Source organism: Patiria miniata, unplaced genomic scaffold (genome assembly GCF_015706575.1).
Source record: "Patiria miniata isolate m_02_andy unplaced genomic scaffold, ASM1570657v1 HiC_scaffold_29, whole genome shotgun sequence".
Classification (NCBI taxonomy): Eukaryota; Metazoa; Echinodermata; class Asteroidea; order Valvatida; family Asterinidae; genus Patiria; species Patiria miniata.
In genome coordinates this window covers 17192181-17208344 of record NW_024037068.1, presented here as the reverse complement: position 1 = coordinate 17208344, position 16164 = coordinate 17192181, and the positions used below count along the sequence as shown (strand labels likewise).

The window sequence follows — 16164 nt, the reverse complement described above, 5'->3', positions numbered from 1 at the left end:
CCCCCTCCTCCCCCTTTAGTTAACGAATACAGAAGTTGTGTTTTACATGTACATCCAAAATAACGGTCGGGTCTGTTTGAATCATGCTGACTTTAAAGGAAACATGTATTATGATTGTTATTACTTAAGTATGGTGGCCCTGAAGGGACATCGCATATCGCAAACGTGTGCGCATACGTATATGCGATGTCGCGAAATTTATCGCGAATGTGTGCGCACACGTATGCAATTCGTGAAACAATTCGCGAATATGTGCGCACACGTATGCAATGTCGCAAAATTTATCGCGAATATATGCGCACACGTATGCGATGTCGTGAAATTAATCGCGAATATGGCGCACACGTATGCGATGTCGTGAAACAATTCGCGAATATGTGCGCACACGTATGCGAATTTGTTTGCAATGTCGTGAATGTTATTGCAACCTTGTCGCATACCTTTCAGTAAAATTCCTAATGAACTGGGGAGTTGTAGCAGCTAGTCTGGAATCTAGACGTATTGTTAGATATAAATAGGGTCTGACTAATAAAACCTTCGCGCGCACGCTGTTCCTCGTGCAATCGTTACTACTAGTATTGTCGAGCGCAAACTTGCTACTGCGCAACTTTGAATTTGCGCGCGCAAGTTTCAAAGTTGCGCAAGTAGCAAGTTTGCGCTCGACAGTACTAGTAGTAACGATTGCACGAGGAACAGCGTGCGCGCGAAGGTTTATTATTCAGACCCTATTTATATCTAACAGTACGTCTAGATTCCAGACTAGCTGCTACAACTCCCCAGTCATTAGGAATTTTACTGAAAGGTATGCGACAAGGTATGCAATAAAATTCACGACATTGCAAACAAATTCGCATACGTGTGCGCACATATTCGCGAATTGTTTCACGACATCGCATACGTGTGCGCATATATTCGCGATAAATTTCGCGACATCGCATACGTGTGCGCACATATTCGCGATAAATTTTGCGACATCGCATACGTGTGCGCACATATTCGCGATTAATTTTGCGACATCGCATACGTGTGCGCACATATTCGCGATAAATTTCGCGACATCGCATACGGTGCGCACACGTTTGCGATATGCGATGTCCCTTCAGGGCCACCATACTTAAGCCTTCGAGCTTCAAGCCCAAAACCTTTACGGGAGATTTTTTATCACCACATGTGTTTATAGGTCACTAACCCTGGCATGCCTGTACATGCACAAGATATAGGTCATCACATGGCCAGGGATTGTTTACAACCTGTCTGAGCTCAAAGAGCATTTCGTGTAAATACTTCATATAAGTGTCCACGCGAAAAAAAAATCGAATTGTTTTATACTTTGTGAGATGAAAGGACTTTGGAAGCAAGTAACCAGAATATACTTTTTAAACTTTTATTTTGCCAGTTGCCATGGTTACGGACCATTACGTGTTTGGGCCATTTTGGGGCAATTAGGAGGCTGCAAAAATTCATTGTTTTGCGTTAGTTTCAAAGGTCATCAAGCCAAACCGCAAGGTAATGTCACAAAAGTAACTATATCACGACAAAGTATCATCCTTACCCTTACAAAAAAAAATAGAAACACTTCTGAAAAATCATCTTTATATCATTGTAGGCCCTACCGTACAGCATGTTTTTTCAACTAGCGAAATTGCATTTTTTTTAACCCATTTTTAGCCCTCCAAAATGGCAAAATATGAACTTCCCACCTAACCAAGTGCCTACAGATTTTAACCCTGTTCTGGCGGGTATTTGGGTTTTTCTGAAAGGGAGGGTACAGCACATTGTGATCCCCATGTTGATTTGCATATGCTTTGACCGCTTTTCCTACAACTATTTGGCAGGAAAATATTGGTTGACCACTACTCTAAATATGACATTCTTTGTTCTAGTGCTGCTTCCACTAGAGGTGTTTTTCTATATATTTTTCCAAACTCTTGTCTAGATAACATGTTGGGCATAATTTCTATATTTTATGTGTAAATGGTTCTATATTTAGTACGAACATTAGTGGTCTACACATTCATCGTAGTCAGGTAATTGTATGCATCCATTGTCACTGCCATATGGACTATATACTTACTGATTTTTTTTTTTTTAAATGGTTGGTTTTCACCCCGAATTAGCAAAAACTGAGGTAAATAATACATAATTATGGCGATGTTATTTAATGCTCTGCAATTGATTCATGTAATAATCAGAACAGTACATCAAAACAAGAAATGGTACAGATTGAAAGGTGAAAATTACATGGGCTTAATTCTCGCACCAATGGTGGCCACGTTACATACCTAGCATGTATTGTTGTTAATTATATAGCCATGAATTTCAGTCTAAAGATAATACTTTCGTGATAGGTTTTGAAAATGGAAGTATGACCTTACTTTATGAGCACCGATGTCTTTACATCGGTTGTTGTGGTAATAATGAACACACTACATAAGTGTGTTTGGTGCCATGGTGACCACTGTTAAAAGTTTGGAAAAGTCACAAAATTTCATGTTGATCAGGCAAATACAAATTTGGAGGACACTTCCACTTAAGAAATACTTTAGACCCTAACTTCATGTATATAGCCAAGTCACGTCAGAGTGAAATTTATTTAATCAAATTGACGCTGTGTTCTCTCGGAGTTTTCACTGGAGTGATACTTGTTTTAAAGTACATGTATTTCAGTATAAACAAATAAGAGTTAGTTGCTCTCTTAATCGCCAGATCTTTTCCGTTTTGAAAATAATAAAATAAATGTCATTTTGTTCACCACACCTTTACTGTAATTCCAAAAGTAACTTGCATCGTAGATACATATGCACAGTGTACATGCATGTGTCCAGATCACCCTTCCCGCCCCCCCCCCGACATACACACTCTCTTCTCCCTCGCTGTTCGGATATTCCAAGCTGCCCCGTGTTGTAAAAAGCTACCGTACAGAAATTCAGACTTTCCCCAAGGCCATATGCATGTACATAATCTAACAAAATTGTACTTGTTGACTTGTTGGGGAGAGGGCGGGGCTCTCTTATGAGCATTGGGAGTGGGGGTAGCAGGGGAAGGGGCTAGCTGTGAGACGGCTGTTGGTGTAGATTGTATAAAAAGGTTCACTTGCAAATTGATATGTAGCATTTACAGTTTAATTTAGGAAAATACATGTAGAAATCAAAATCTAAATTTGGTGGCAAGGGGCGGGGCCTAGCTGGGCGGGGAGGACTAGACATCATTTGAATGAGGACAATGGATATGGCCATTATTATTCATTGCGGCTTGCAAATACATGATTTTTGCCCATGTGACAGTGATTTTACCGACAAAGCCAAGTTATTGGTGGGTGGTCACACCCAACCTCAACCCAAAGCAAGGCCCCGGGGTGGGGGAAGGGGAGGCTGTGATAAGGAAGTCTTTCTAATTTCTAAAGTGTTCACTTGCAAACTATTTATTTACATTTGTGTCGTTATGCAACATACAGTATCTAAATTCGGTGGCGGAGGGGGAGTGGGCGGGGCCTAGCAAGGTCGGGGGTAACTACACGACCTACTATTCATCCACTGGTCTAAAAGTGATACACAGTCTGATTGTGTTTGTGGAAATGTGCTAGATTCATGAACAATACCACTTATACAAGTTATTACTCAAAACAAAGGACAAAACTGAAAATACACTTTTTAAAGTTTTTGTGAAAATTACCATTTGTTTTGGAGCGCCACTGCACAAAGGATATACAATAACCCGAGATTTTCTCACCAGATATGAAAAGGCCAAAGTATGAACTAACCATAGCCGAAGGGAAATTATTCTGAGTGCCCTGGCAAGTGCCATTTTGGAGGGTTAAAAATGGGGTAAAAAATGCAATTTTGCTAGTTGTTATAAGTCAAAACCTAACCCTAAAAGTAATATAAAGGTAATTTTCAGAAGTGTTTCTACATTTTTCTTGTAAGGGTTATGATCATACTTTGTTGTGATATAGCTACCTTTGTGACATTACTTCGCATTTTGGCTTGATGACCGTTGAAAATAACGCAAAAACTTGTATTTTTGCAGCCTTCAAATTTCAGTCCTTCGATTTTTTGAGCGTGAACACTTATATGAAGTATTTACACAAAATGACTCTTAAATACATTTAACCCTATAGGGGCCGGTGGCGGAATTCGCCCCCCCCCCAACTTTTTTCCGCGATAGCCTTGAATTTTTTTTTCGCCACCCGAGCGCTACGCGCCGTGAAAACTGAATTTCCCCATATATGTAGTGTACACAGAGCAGTTTTACCCTTCGTGCATTCCAAAACCCTTTGACTTATAGTCATGAAATTTCTTGGGTATGTTAATGAATAGTTTGTCTATGCATGTTCCGAGTTTCAGAATTTTTTGTCACTCGATGGCCGAGATCTTGCCCCCCCCCTCCACCCACGGCTGAGAGATGGTCAAAATAACACGGCCCTTCTAGGGTTAAAACAGTTTTTTTGCCATGTTACTATGACTTTTCACCTCCTTTGTAGCAGTGTAAGGGAGACATTTCAACATTGTAGTTTTTATGCTTAAGAAAATTTCCATATTCATGAGCCTAAGTGTGATGTCATTCAAGGCAGAACGGTAGTATCTCTATAGCTTTGTGTACACATATATCTAAAGCTTTTCTTCATTTTCTTGGAGTAAGTGCCAATTTGTACTTGTTTATCATGTTAAACAGCTTTTTTGGACAATAGTATTTATTGTGGGCAAATTTGAAGGACAGGGCCCAATTTCATAGCACTGCTTAATGGGAATATTCTTTCTCAGGTGTGCACTTTGGTGCATTCGGCCGCCATTGTGGAGTTCAAATTTGTCTCATGGTCTAATCCAAACCATGTGGAACCCGATGGAGGGTGCTGCGATCCCGGGTGGACGTCCTGTTATCCGTGCGACAACCGTTTCAAGCTTTGCCTTGGTACAGGGTGAGATCTATTGCCTTCTATTCAAATTGCATTAAAGCCGGAGTCCATCATTTGCAGCCATCCGAAAAAGTAATTAACTGGCGTAATTATTGTTGAAAAACATACTTGGTTGAATGATAGTAAAGGGACTAAACTCCCTGTGAAATTATTCTTTCTAGCAAGCTCTCATTTTGAAGAAATCAACGAAAGAAGGCATTTCCAACGGTTCGTCTTAAAGGGACACTATATGTCCTGGAACAGCCCAATTGGGCTACAAAACGCGCTTTGAACGAGATGATGATAATAGGAAATTACTTCTAAAAGTAGGATATAAACATCCACACAACTATCCTTTCAAAACTGGGCGTTTTTGTGTTATTCCTGTATTATGCGTGCCAGAACGAATTTCGGGGTCCACTTTTGCGACCCAATAAATTCGAGCTGTTTGGATGCTAGTTGTGATTTCATTCGTACGCGTAAAGTGTTCGCCTTTTGCGGACGTTGAAGAAACCACAATTTTTTTGCATTGGTGATTGGTCACCGCGCGCTGTTCCCGAGACACACAACGTGTATAGCGTACATGAGAACGACACGAAAAACGTATTCGTACTCTGTCATGTCCGATGTAAACAAGCGGGTTTTTTTCGTCTTTTCTCGGGAACGGTAATTAGACATTAGGTTGGTTTCCTTTCAACCAGATGTTTGAAATAGGCTAAGTTAACAATCCAAAACATAACATTTTCGGGGATTTCAGGACCTAGTGCCCCTTTAAGAAGCACCGTGGGAAAATTTAAATTAGTCGTTCGTTTTGTTATTTGGCGCAGCGCGCGCAAGCATTGGCACGACGCACAGGCGCGCGTAAAACTGCAAATTCAAAACAATTCAAAACATGATTCAGCAACTTTTGAATTGAAATTGAGATCCTAGAATGTTGTTTTTTTGGGAATATACAGCTGAAGCTGAGCTGAAACTTCATCAGGTTAGTTGTTCAGTATCCTTCATTAATTTTTAACACTTTTGTTGCTTCAAACGAACAAAATGCACAAATTACAAATGATGGACTATACCTTTCAAGACAATACAAACCCCACCTTTCAACTTCACCAGCTCTGTTTTAGAAACACTCATGGGAAAACAATTAAATTGATTTTTTTTTGTCGTAATTTGTAGATCGAATTGTGCTTCTGGCACTAATTGTGTTGCGACGAACATGGTGTATGAGAACAACGATGATTTTCAGTTTCCGTCGTTGATTCCCGATGACATTTCCAATCCGGTGTCTGCTAGCGTTGCAAGATGGACGGTATGTTATTAAAGACGTTTGCATAGTTTTATTTTCTTTCACATTTTGCACAAAATGTATTTATTATTACTTTTTAACCTGTAGTTTATCATCAGCAAGTTTCGACCCCTACGTCAACCCCTCCCCCTAAGAAAGTTATTACAAACTAGAAGCCTGTGTCTGTTCGATAAACAGAATATAGGGTTTTTCTGCATTTATATAGTTTTTCAAAACATTTGGTACAGTGTAGCCACAAACCATTCTAAACTGCCTATGTCTATCACAAACTGGAGGCATTTGTCCTTCTGTTCGATAAATAAAACATACGGCTTTTTTGCATTAACGATTTTTTCAGAAAATGTATGTTTTGTTCAGTGTAGCCACGAACCATTCTGTTCTTAGCTCAGAGGAGAATTTTATGTTGCCCGTGCAAAAACACAAGATCCATTAATAATAAACATTTATTTTCTGTTGTCTAGACTCCAAGGACGTTACATGGCCCGTCCATATTGAAGTCTACTCATATTGTCTATTCTGAGTATCCATATGTAACCAGAAGTGCGCTTCAAAGATAGAGCATATGAATAGGCCGACATTTGCCGAGTCAACAACAAATTTTAAATATTGTGAACAAAGATCAAAAGTTGTTTGCTTTTGCATTTTGAGAACAATATAGATCAATGCAAGTTAATATTCATGAGTATAAAGCAGGATGAACAACGCACCTGGTTCCACGCACGCAAAATATCACTGCAATGCGCGAAGCCCACTGATCTATACACGTTAGTGTAGAGATCAGTGGTGTAGCCTGGTTCCCAGACCAAAATGATGCTGACTATTGATGTTCAATAACCGACTTGGCGAAAACGTTTTCTATTTGTACACAACATATGAGAGTATTTTGAATCGCTAACGAATTCTATGCGAGCACTCTGATTGGTTCAGATTTCAGCGTGTATTCTAGGCCGCTAGGCTACAGAAGGTCAGTCTCATTACTTTGAGAGTTTGTGCTTTGTGTTGTGAAACGTTCCAAAATTCATTATAGGGCATACACGATTCAAATAAATCAAGTATATTATCAAAATGTACAATGATACATTCTATTTCTATACACAGTTGACCAAGCTGAGGGATTTGGCCGTTAAAACGTCGCCCGATCTGCAAACATGTCCCGATTTATTGAGAAAAACTCCCCATGTAACGGAATGAACGAGTCCTCATTTGCATTGCTGTGCGCCATTGGATCTCACCGCATAGATTCACTGCATATGTATTGCGCTGCACGCATATGTGAATATCGTTCTGAGAACGTGCCCGTCAAGTCGTTAGATATGTCGTAACCCCGGCCGATTATGTACTAGTCAAATACCAGCCGCGCCGATGGAGTTCGACTGAAGTTCACAGTCAAAATACGACTATCTTACGACTTGTCATCAAGTCTAGATGAACAACTTTGCAGAGTGGTGGATACTTCGCCCTCTCATTTTTATTATAGACCTGCCTCCGTGGTGTACAAAGCGTGTCATTCCATAAATAATTCATAAACATGTATGGTTGTTTACAATGACAAGAGCCAACGAACGCAGGCATCATTAGTAAAACAAACAGGATTTCCTGCAAACGGTTTAATTAACCCTCCGAGCAGCGAAGCGGTGATAAAATTCTCCACATTTTCCAAACATGGGCATAAATTTTTTTTCAATGGGCCAATTAGGCCAATTAAGCTTCCATCTAATCCTCACCCCTTCTATACATCACAAGCCTGTAGACTCCCTTTGGCCAGACCCTAGCCACTCCGGAGTAAGGAGTGTTGAAAGACAGAAGCTAAGATGGCGGCTCATGCCTTTGTGCAGTAATTGGAGAAAATGGCAGCCAAACCCGTTGTGCCGCCGATCTCTTTGTGTCAGCCCCTGGTGCCGCCCAGAGCCCAGACAGGTTGTAAACAATCCCTGACGATGTGAATGAACTATATCTTGTGCATGTACAGGCATGCGGGGGTTATTGACCTAGAAACACATGTGGTGATAAAATTCTCCACGTGGGTCCACGGTGTGATTTTTTTTTACTAAGTTGCTCCCAGGGTTAAGGGATTAAGGGATGAAGATGACAAGAAGTTTAAGGAAAACATTCACAAATACTTTCATCGTTAACTTTTGAACTGAACTGAGTAATTTTTTTGTGAGATGGTAGATTGCCTTGGGCAACATGTTTGAATTCCGAGCACATTGAAATTCAAACACTTGAACTTTTACTTCCGGGCTTACCAGAAGTGCAGTGACAAATGAATACAACTTGAATACAAAAGCATGCATTTGCACGTTAATTAAAGAAAAGGTTTAAGTCAGATACGCTAAAAACAAAAGGAAGTAATCATGACGTCAACGCTCACTTGAAGGGCGCCCTCTATGGAACATCAAGAAGTTGATGGTTTGATTTGACAATCCTTTCACACACAAATACTGCAGAAATTACCCACCAACTTTCTTTGGACGGTTAGAATGATGACGTCATCAGACCCGGAGGTAATACTAGGGAGAATACTAGGGATTTGTTTTTCTTATATTCAAATCCATCATTCAGTGCCTACCTAATAGTGATGATTGTGGCACGACTGTTGATATCATCAACATCTCTTGATTTAGGCATTCAAATGCTGTGACGTCATCAAACCGGAAATTACAAACGCGCACGATGCACCTTCGTGTGATTCTCATTTTCAAAGGAAATGTTTCCTATCATTGCCTTTGGCCATATGATCATTGAAATTGCATTGTTTTTAATTAAACAGATCTCTAGAAAATAAGCCGGATCTGTGTTTGAGGTGTTATAAAACAAATTCAGACTGCTTTGACCCAAGGTACAGTAAAAGTCGGATCCATGGAGCGTTCTATTTTCCCAAAAAGATGGTTAATTTGACCAAATAGGGAGGCTACTTTCTAAAATCTACATGTCACTTCGTGGTCGTTCTGTGTGTCTGTCCCGGGAAAAGGGACCAAAATAAAAAAAAATACACATTTTATGGCTGTTTTTTCTTTGCACAGACGTAATAAAATTATGTTCTGAATTATCGAAAGAATGGTTCGTGGCTAGACAGTACGGATCATTGATTTTCTGCATAAGCAACATAATATGCTTATTTTCTAAAAAAAAAAAACAACCCTGCATTTTGTGGCTTTTTGGTCTTTGCAGGGAATAATTAAAGTTTGCTCTATTAATTTCTGGTCCTATTTTAATAGTTTATAAAATAAGGCAGCTGCTGAACGGCGGAGGGAATTGCAACCGCCCCCTCTAAATCTGATAGTGTAGAAGGAGGCTTGTTGGAAATGAGAGGGTGAAATTATTTTCCATTATTTTGTCTTTGATGAAAACAGTTGTTCTCCCTCGTTTCTACTCATAAATATTGATTTGTGATGACATTTTTTTAAAGCCAGGCATCCAGTCAAAAAAAGCTACCTAATATGGGAGACGTGATCTATATTTTTTTGGTTCAAATTATGTCGGTAGACTTCAATTTGGAATTTGGTGGGGCCTCTGAGTCCCTGGAGTTTATGTAACATATGCTTAACATCCAAAAATACATGTTTTTATTATGGCTGTCTTGTTTTTGATGGGCATAATAAAACGTTTGCTCTGAGCCAACGAAAGAATGGTCCGTGGCTACATTGTACGAAATGTTGAAACTTCTCCGTTTAGGTATGAGAGCAAAACTGGTGAGGTACCAATGCAATCAGTATAATGGCGAAAATAAGAGAAGTGTATGGACTAAAATAATTCCTGATTTGATATGAATTTGATATGCCCTTTCAAAATGAAGCTTGGAGCCATGGGCGTCGCCAAGATTTTTCTAGATGGGTCAAAGTATCTCTCCCCCCCCCCAAAAAAAAAATCCCTGTACTTTTTTAGCATATTCTCAATTGATCATTTTTTCGAGGGTGGGTAGGGGGACATGTACCCACCCCACCCATGAAATTAACAACATTACCAATGTTTTTCTCCCCCCCCCCCCGCGATGCCCAAAGCAAATTGTTCCCCCAAATCCTTGTACTCTCTCTAGCATATTCTCAGTTTTTGGGTGGGCAGGGGGGGGGGGGGACATTTGCCCACCCTACCCCCATTAACACCCATGCAGACGCCCATTTTCTTACATGTGTATTAAACTAATAGCAAATATGACTTCACACCTCTTTTTCTTTCTTTCTTTCTCCCCCCTCCTTTTTTTTTGCTTTTCCTGTGGGGGGCGGGAGCTCCCCCTTGCCACTCCCTTCCCCTCGCTACGCCCATGTCGAATGCAACATCAATGGAAACTGGAAACCCTGTTGCTCACTTTGAATGAGATTAGTGCTGATGAAGTCGCACAGAAAAATGAAGGATTACGGGGTATATTGCAAAAGTGGCATTTTTGTGTTTGAATGCACATGTACTGTACATGGTATATAAACACATGTGCTGGGTTCAAAAGTACATGTAGTGGTGAAAGTTTGCAAATTTATTCTCGCAATAAACCCTGTTTGTACATCTTCGGACGGGGTTCAAGTTTATACCAGTTGTTATAATTCCGTAGATCGTTTGGAAGAAATTCACCTAACTTTGACCTTCCGGTTGACCCGGAAGTACACGACAAAATATGTTCATCAATTAATGGTCTATCTGACTACCAGGTTGGAACATGATTAATTATTTTGTTAAAGAGTCATAAACGAAATAAGATCGTCCTTATTTCAACGAAAATCGCTTGTAATTTGACACCCGATGACGTCATCATGACGTCAGGGTAATATTCATTACTAGGGATGAGGGTCGATATATATATTGAAAGTTACAAGTTAATACCATAAACCGCTGAGGAAAAAACCTGCGGAGAAGTATTGTCCAGAACTAACAAAGAAGATTGATGAGAACAATTAACAGACAAGTGAAATCACTGAAGGCCTCGAAGCATGTGACCCCTCAAACCCCGTACCTGCACCTTGTCAACGTGTTGCATAATTTTCTGGAGAAACCAATCGGCGGTTTTACTGTGATGATGATACTATGTGGATTTTTTTATAATTAGGGTCACTTGGAAATCAGTTTGGAGGTTTGGGATGTGGACCCTGATGGTGGGGATGATGAAATATACACGGGCAAAAAGACCATCTCGCAAAAAGCTGCTAGCTCAGTTTCAAGCGCAGTCTGGACTGACTACTCGATGGGCACAGATACAACGTAGGTATACCGTTTTGCTCCGCATTGGTGGCTGGAAGTCTTTTGAATAATCTGAAAAGTTCGTTCCCCAGTCAATTTGCTGATCAAAACGACATTTCAAAAAACAAATATTGTCAAATTACATAATACAAATGGACGCGGAACGCGCAAACACAAACTAAACTTATATTAAAGGGACACTGCGTCATGGAACAGCCCAATTGGGCTACAAAACGCGCTTTGAACGAAATGATGTTAATCGGAAAGAGCATTAAAAGGTAGGATATACTAACAGCCACACAACCATCCTTTAAAAACTGGGCGTTTTGTGTTTTTTCTTGTGTTATATTCGTGCGAGAACGAATTTCGGGTTCCACTTTTGCGACCCCCGAAAATCGGGCTGTTCACTTTTGTTCAGTGCTAGTTGTAATTTCAGCCGTACAAGTGTTCGCTTTCTGCGGACGAGTTAGAAACTACATGTTTTGGGGGGACAGGCTTCACAATGGAGATCAATGCTCCCTGCTGTGTATTATGATGGGCATGGCTATTGGTAACCAGTGGTGCCCTGTGGTCTGGTTCCATTACAGAAATCGCCTTTTTGAGACATGCCTGTTAAAAAAAAAACCAGCGATCATAAACAAGGTTACAGGTTCTGCATCAGAAGTATTAGCCCTTTGTCACATTTGTCTCCTCTCTCCGAACATGCAGGTTCCAATTCAGTGTAAGAGTGTACTGTGAAAGCGAATACCAGGGTCCGGACTGCGGAATGTGGTGCCACGATACGGACAACCAGAATAGCTTCTTTGAAATGTGAGAACACAGTCAGTAATAACAGACCCAGCTAGTGCTAAAATACTATACAATAATAATGTATTTATTTACACATCTCAATGTTCTCTGAGGTACATTAACTCTTTAATTATAATTATTGTCATTATTGAAACCTATGGTACACATATTTTGCATGTGTTGAAAAAGAGACGTTATGGTGAACCAGATTTGACGTCAGTTACACTTAATTGACACATCAATTCACCAATGAAAAACAAAAACAAACGCACCAAGATATTTGCCAACACATCGTGAATTCAAAAACCTAATACACCAAGAAATGTACGCCAACATTTACAAAATGTCAATTCTCTGTGCCACGAAGGCCGACTTTAATACACGGCGGCACCTTCCAGCACCATGGCATACATCCTGTTAAAACGCCACCAAGGCAAAATACACAAATATTAATACGTCAAAGAGAGACGTTATATAGTGAACCAGATTTGACGTCAGCTACACTTAATCAACACATCAACGTTTTATTAATATTTTTACACAAAATTCAACCTATGAGTTCATACAAAAATAGTACAATCATGGGCGTCGCCAGGATTTTTTTCTAGAGGGGGGCAAAACATATTTTTCCCAAAAAAATTCTTGTATTTCTGAACAAATTCTCGATTTCTCAGTTTTAGACGGGGGCAGGGACATTTTGCCCCCCCCCCCCAACTCATTAAATTTACACCACTATGAGTTCGCGCCTTTTTTTTTTTTTTTTTTTTTTCTTCCCTTTTTTTCTTTTTGCTTTTCCGGGGGGGGGGGGGGGGGTGGGGCAAGCGCCCCCTTGCCCCCCCCCCCCTCGCGACGCCCATGAGTACAATGTTGCGATGTTATGAAAAAGCTTCGCTTCGGTGGCACACCCGAATGCCATTATGGCTGTCTCCCCACCCACAGGGGGGGGGGGGGGAGGTGGACACTATGTTCCGAAAAAGGGGAAAAGTACGTTGCTTGGCGAAAACAATCGCTAAAAATCTGAGAGGTGATAAACTTGTTGTTTGTTGCATTTCTTTCTTAAATGCAGTAAGCAGAAAAGGGACATGGAAGAGCTGTGAGGATGTTTGGTGCAGAGAAAGGTCAAGAATCATCTGATGATGTAAGTACCATCTACTGAGTAGCTGGTCGAGTTCAAAAACTGAACTCATTTCATGCCAATGAATTTTAGCGATGGCAAAAGCGTGATTTATCCCCCTCTAGAACAAAAAAAAAAACATTGGCGACGTGTGACGCCGAATAAATGTTATTAATACGGGGAATGGTACCTTGGGGGCATTCCCATGGGGCTGTGCACAAAATGTTTCCGACTTTAATGACCCCTGACCCCCATTTCCCTTATCCTACCCCAACGAATTCAGGTATTGTTACGTTTTGGAGCCTATTTGCGACGGCACTTTTTTGCCTTTAAATACAAGTTGTGACATTATAGGGAGACATTGAAATGTCTCCTTAATGTCCGGTGTCTCCCTAAGGTTTAACCTATGACGAAAAATGTCTGCTAAAGGGTACTTAGTGAAGATAATTATGATAAGACAAAAAAAGTCTACGGTTTCTGGTCTGCGCGTGCGTCGCCGTAGCCATGCGCGTCGGCAATTTTTTTTATTTTTTACAACCAGCATCCAAACAGCTCGAATTTATGGGGTCGCAAAAGTGGACCCCGAAATTCGTTCTAGCATGCATAATACAGGAATAACACAAAACGCCCAGTTTTTAAGGGATAGTTGTGTGGATGTTTATATCCTACTTTTAGATGTTATTTCCGATTATCATCATCTCGTTCAAAGCGCGTTTTGTAGCCCAATTGGGCTGTTTCAGGACCTAGTGTCCCTTTAAGCTTTATGTGGCCTCTCTGGGCTCCCATATATTTTACACTAAATTTAGTCAGGGACCATCAAAGTTGCAGACAGTGTTGCAATTTTGAAATTGTGAGTCTGGAAGCCAGATTGAGGGAGCGATGGTCGTGTTTCTGAAACCTGTAAACGCTTTTTAATCAGCGCAATGGTAAGGGAGCAGACTATTTGACCGGCCTGGAAGCTCGGGCATGATGTCGATGTCGCTGTATGGTCTTCTCTGTATGGTACCGTTTTCTCTGATTTTTGTCTTTACTATCCAAATTTCAAAAAAAAAAATGTTTGTGTCGGTCGGGATCATAAGTGGGTGCAGAATTCTCAAGCCTTATGGCCTTGCTCAGGTCACCTCAAGCTCCACTCTGAAAAGATATATTTTGAGAGAGTTTTAAGGGGATCGAAGCGTTATCTGCAACATCAGCCGAAATTTGAAGAAAAACAAAAGTTGGGACAAAAAAAAACGCGTTGCCGCACCACTTTTGGGGCAAGCTCCATATCAAAAACCGGAACTTTTTTTCTTTGGCCTAACACGGCTGATATTAGATATTGGGTTTATGAAGTTCATTCTTGTAAATGGAAATAATTGGTATGTCTGCAGAAGTCTTGGCATCCATTTCAGTTGGCATTATACACTGTACTGGATATTGAACAGAGGCCTTTATACGTCAAGCAGTCTGTATATTCGGACTGATGTAAGCTGATAATTTTTTTTAACACTGCAGGAAAAGCTTTGGCCTCATCTCTACCCAGTCAAAGACATGGCAGCGGAGTACATGACATTTAAGACGGGAAAGACTGCTTTTGAAAATTTCAGATTTGTTTCCATTTTTTCGTTTCGATTTTGTTTCTTTATTTGTCTTTTCTTCAAGATGTGCCGTCGGTGCTTTAAAACAATATGAGTTCTGGCGTATTTTTAACTATTTGGTTATATTTTAACGAAAAACAATATCCCCACCTGTTGCCGTCTGCAAGCACTTTTTATCATGACTAACTTTTGCGCATTCACAGATCCAGCCTGCTAGTAGACTGGGCCCCCCATTATTGATTCTGATAAGATTCAAATGTTTGATAAAATTTAAAATTATTTTCAAAAATCAAATTGTATACACTACAGTAATCACCCAAAATTAAACGACGACTGATCTTTGTCTCTGTTGGAAGTTTCATTCAAAAGTGAAAAAAAAAAAACACTTTGTTATTGCTTTGAAAATATTTATCGACAGAAATACTTTTTTTCGGGTAAAACTTAGAAAAAGCACGGAAAGTACATTTTGAATGCATGTGGTTATTTGTAATGTACAATCTCATGTAGGGCGGTTATAATCACACAGTGACCACACACGGTGCTAAAAAATAGTAAAGTCACGCTAATTTAGAAGTGACAATCTCCGCAGTATATTGAAAAGGAAACTCCTTCAAAGTTACACCTTAAGACTATTAATAAGATGGGATTTTTGCGTCGGGGTGATGTAAATAAAATTAGGTTTTGCCCTTCACCGACGTATAAACACTGTATACTCAGTGTGTTACCTCCCAAGTGAAAGCTGAAAAACATCACTCGGGTGGGACTCGAACCCACGACCTCCTGCTTTCTAGGGCTTTCTGAGTATACATGATTGTTTATACGTCGGTGAAGGGCAAAACCTAATTTGATTTACACCTATAGACCTTTATCATGCTGCCACCATTTCAGTCATCCCTGTATACAATAACAGTACTGAATGATAATGCTTTTTGTGCAAAAAAGGAACCAGACTATTCTTTTTTCCAGCCTCGCTTTGGCCGCAACATCATCATGGTCTATAGGAGAAACGCCGAGAATCACAGTCAACGTTCATTTGATTTCAGATTACGTTCATTTAATTTCAGAATTACCACTATTTTCAAATTTATTGTTCTTTTTGCTTAATTGTGTTTCCTTAGTTTCCTTTAAATGTATTATTGCACAGATAAAGTTACATCATGGTATCTGATTTGTTTTAGTTTGCGAGTAAATCTTGTTTTAGCTTTGTTTTTTTTTCTCATTTGGGTATTTCTCGGTATTAAAGATCGCCATTTATGACAATTAATTTGAAACTGGTCTCGGTTGCTCCATTCATAATTTGTTCTCATGATGTTATGAAATTGGA

General features: G+C 40.0%; 1 protein-coding gene across 1 annotated transcript; it reads left to right on the top strand.

Moving 5' to 3' along the window:
- Nucleotides 1-4790: 4790 nt before the first annotated feature.
- LOC119736172 lies at nucleotides 4791-15495 on the top strand. Its single transcript, XM_038210194.1, has 6 exons — nucleotides 4791-4915; nucleotides 6065-6197; nucleotides 11230-11381; nucleotides 12069-12170; nucleotides 13216-13287; nucleotides 14758-15495. The coding sequence occupies exons 2-5, from the start codon at nucleotides 6105-6107 to the stop codon at nucleotides 13244-13246; spliced, it is 378 nt and encodes a 125-aa protein (XP_038066122.1). The 5' UTR covers nucleotides 4791-4915; nucleotides 6065-6104; the 3' UTR covers nucleotides 13247-13287; nucleotides 14758-15495.
- Nucleotides 15496-16164: the final 669 nt, after the last annotated feature.

What these genes read in the sequence shown, in the direction of transcription:
- LOC119736172 (XM_038210194.1), top strand. Translation starts at nt 6,105, where the DNA reads ATGGTGTATGAGAACAACGATGATTTTCAGTTTCCGTCGTTGATTCCC. An exon ending in TCGATGGGCACAGATACAAC is followed by an intron (nt 11,382 to 12,068) that starts GTAGGTATACCG and finishes CCGAACATGCAG; the next exon opens with GTTCCAATTCAGTGTAAGAG. An exon ending in CAGAATAGCTTCTTTGAAAT is followed by an intron (nt 12,171 to 13,215) that starts GTGAGAACACAG and finishes TCTTAAATGCAG; the next exon opens with TAAGCAGAAAAGGGACATGG.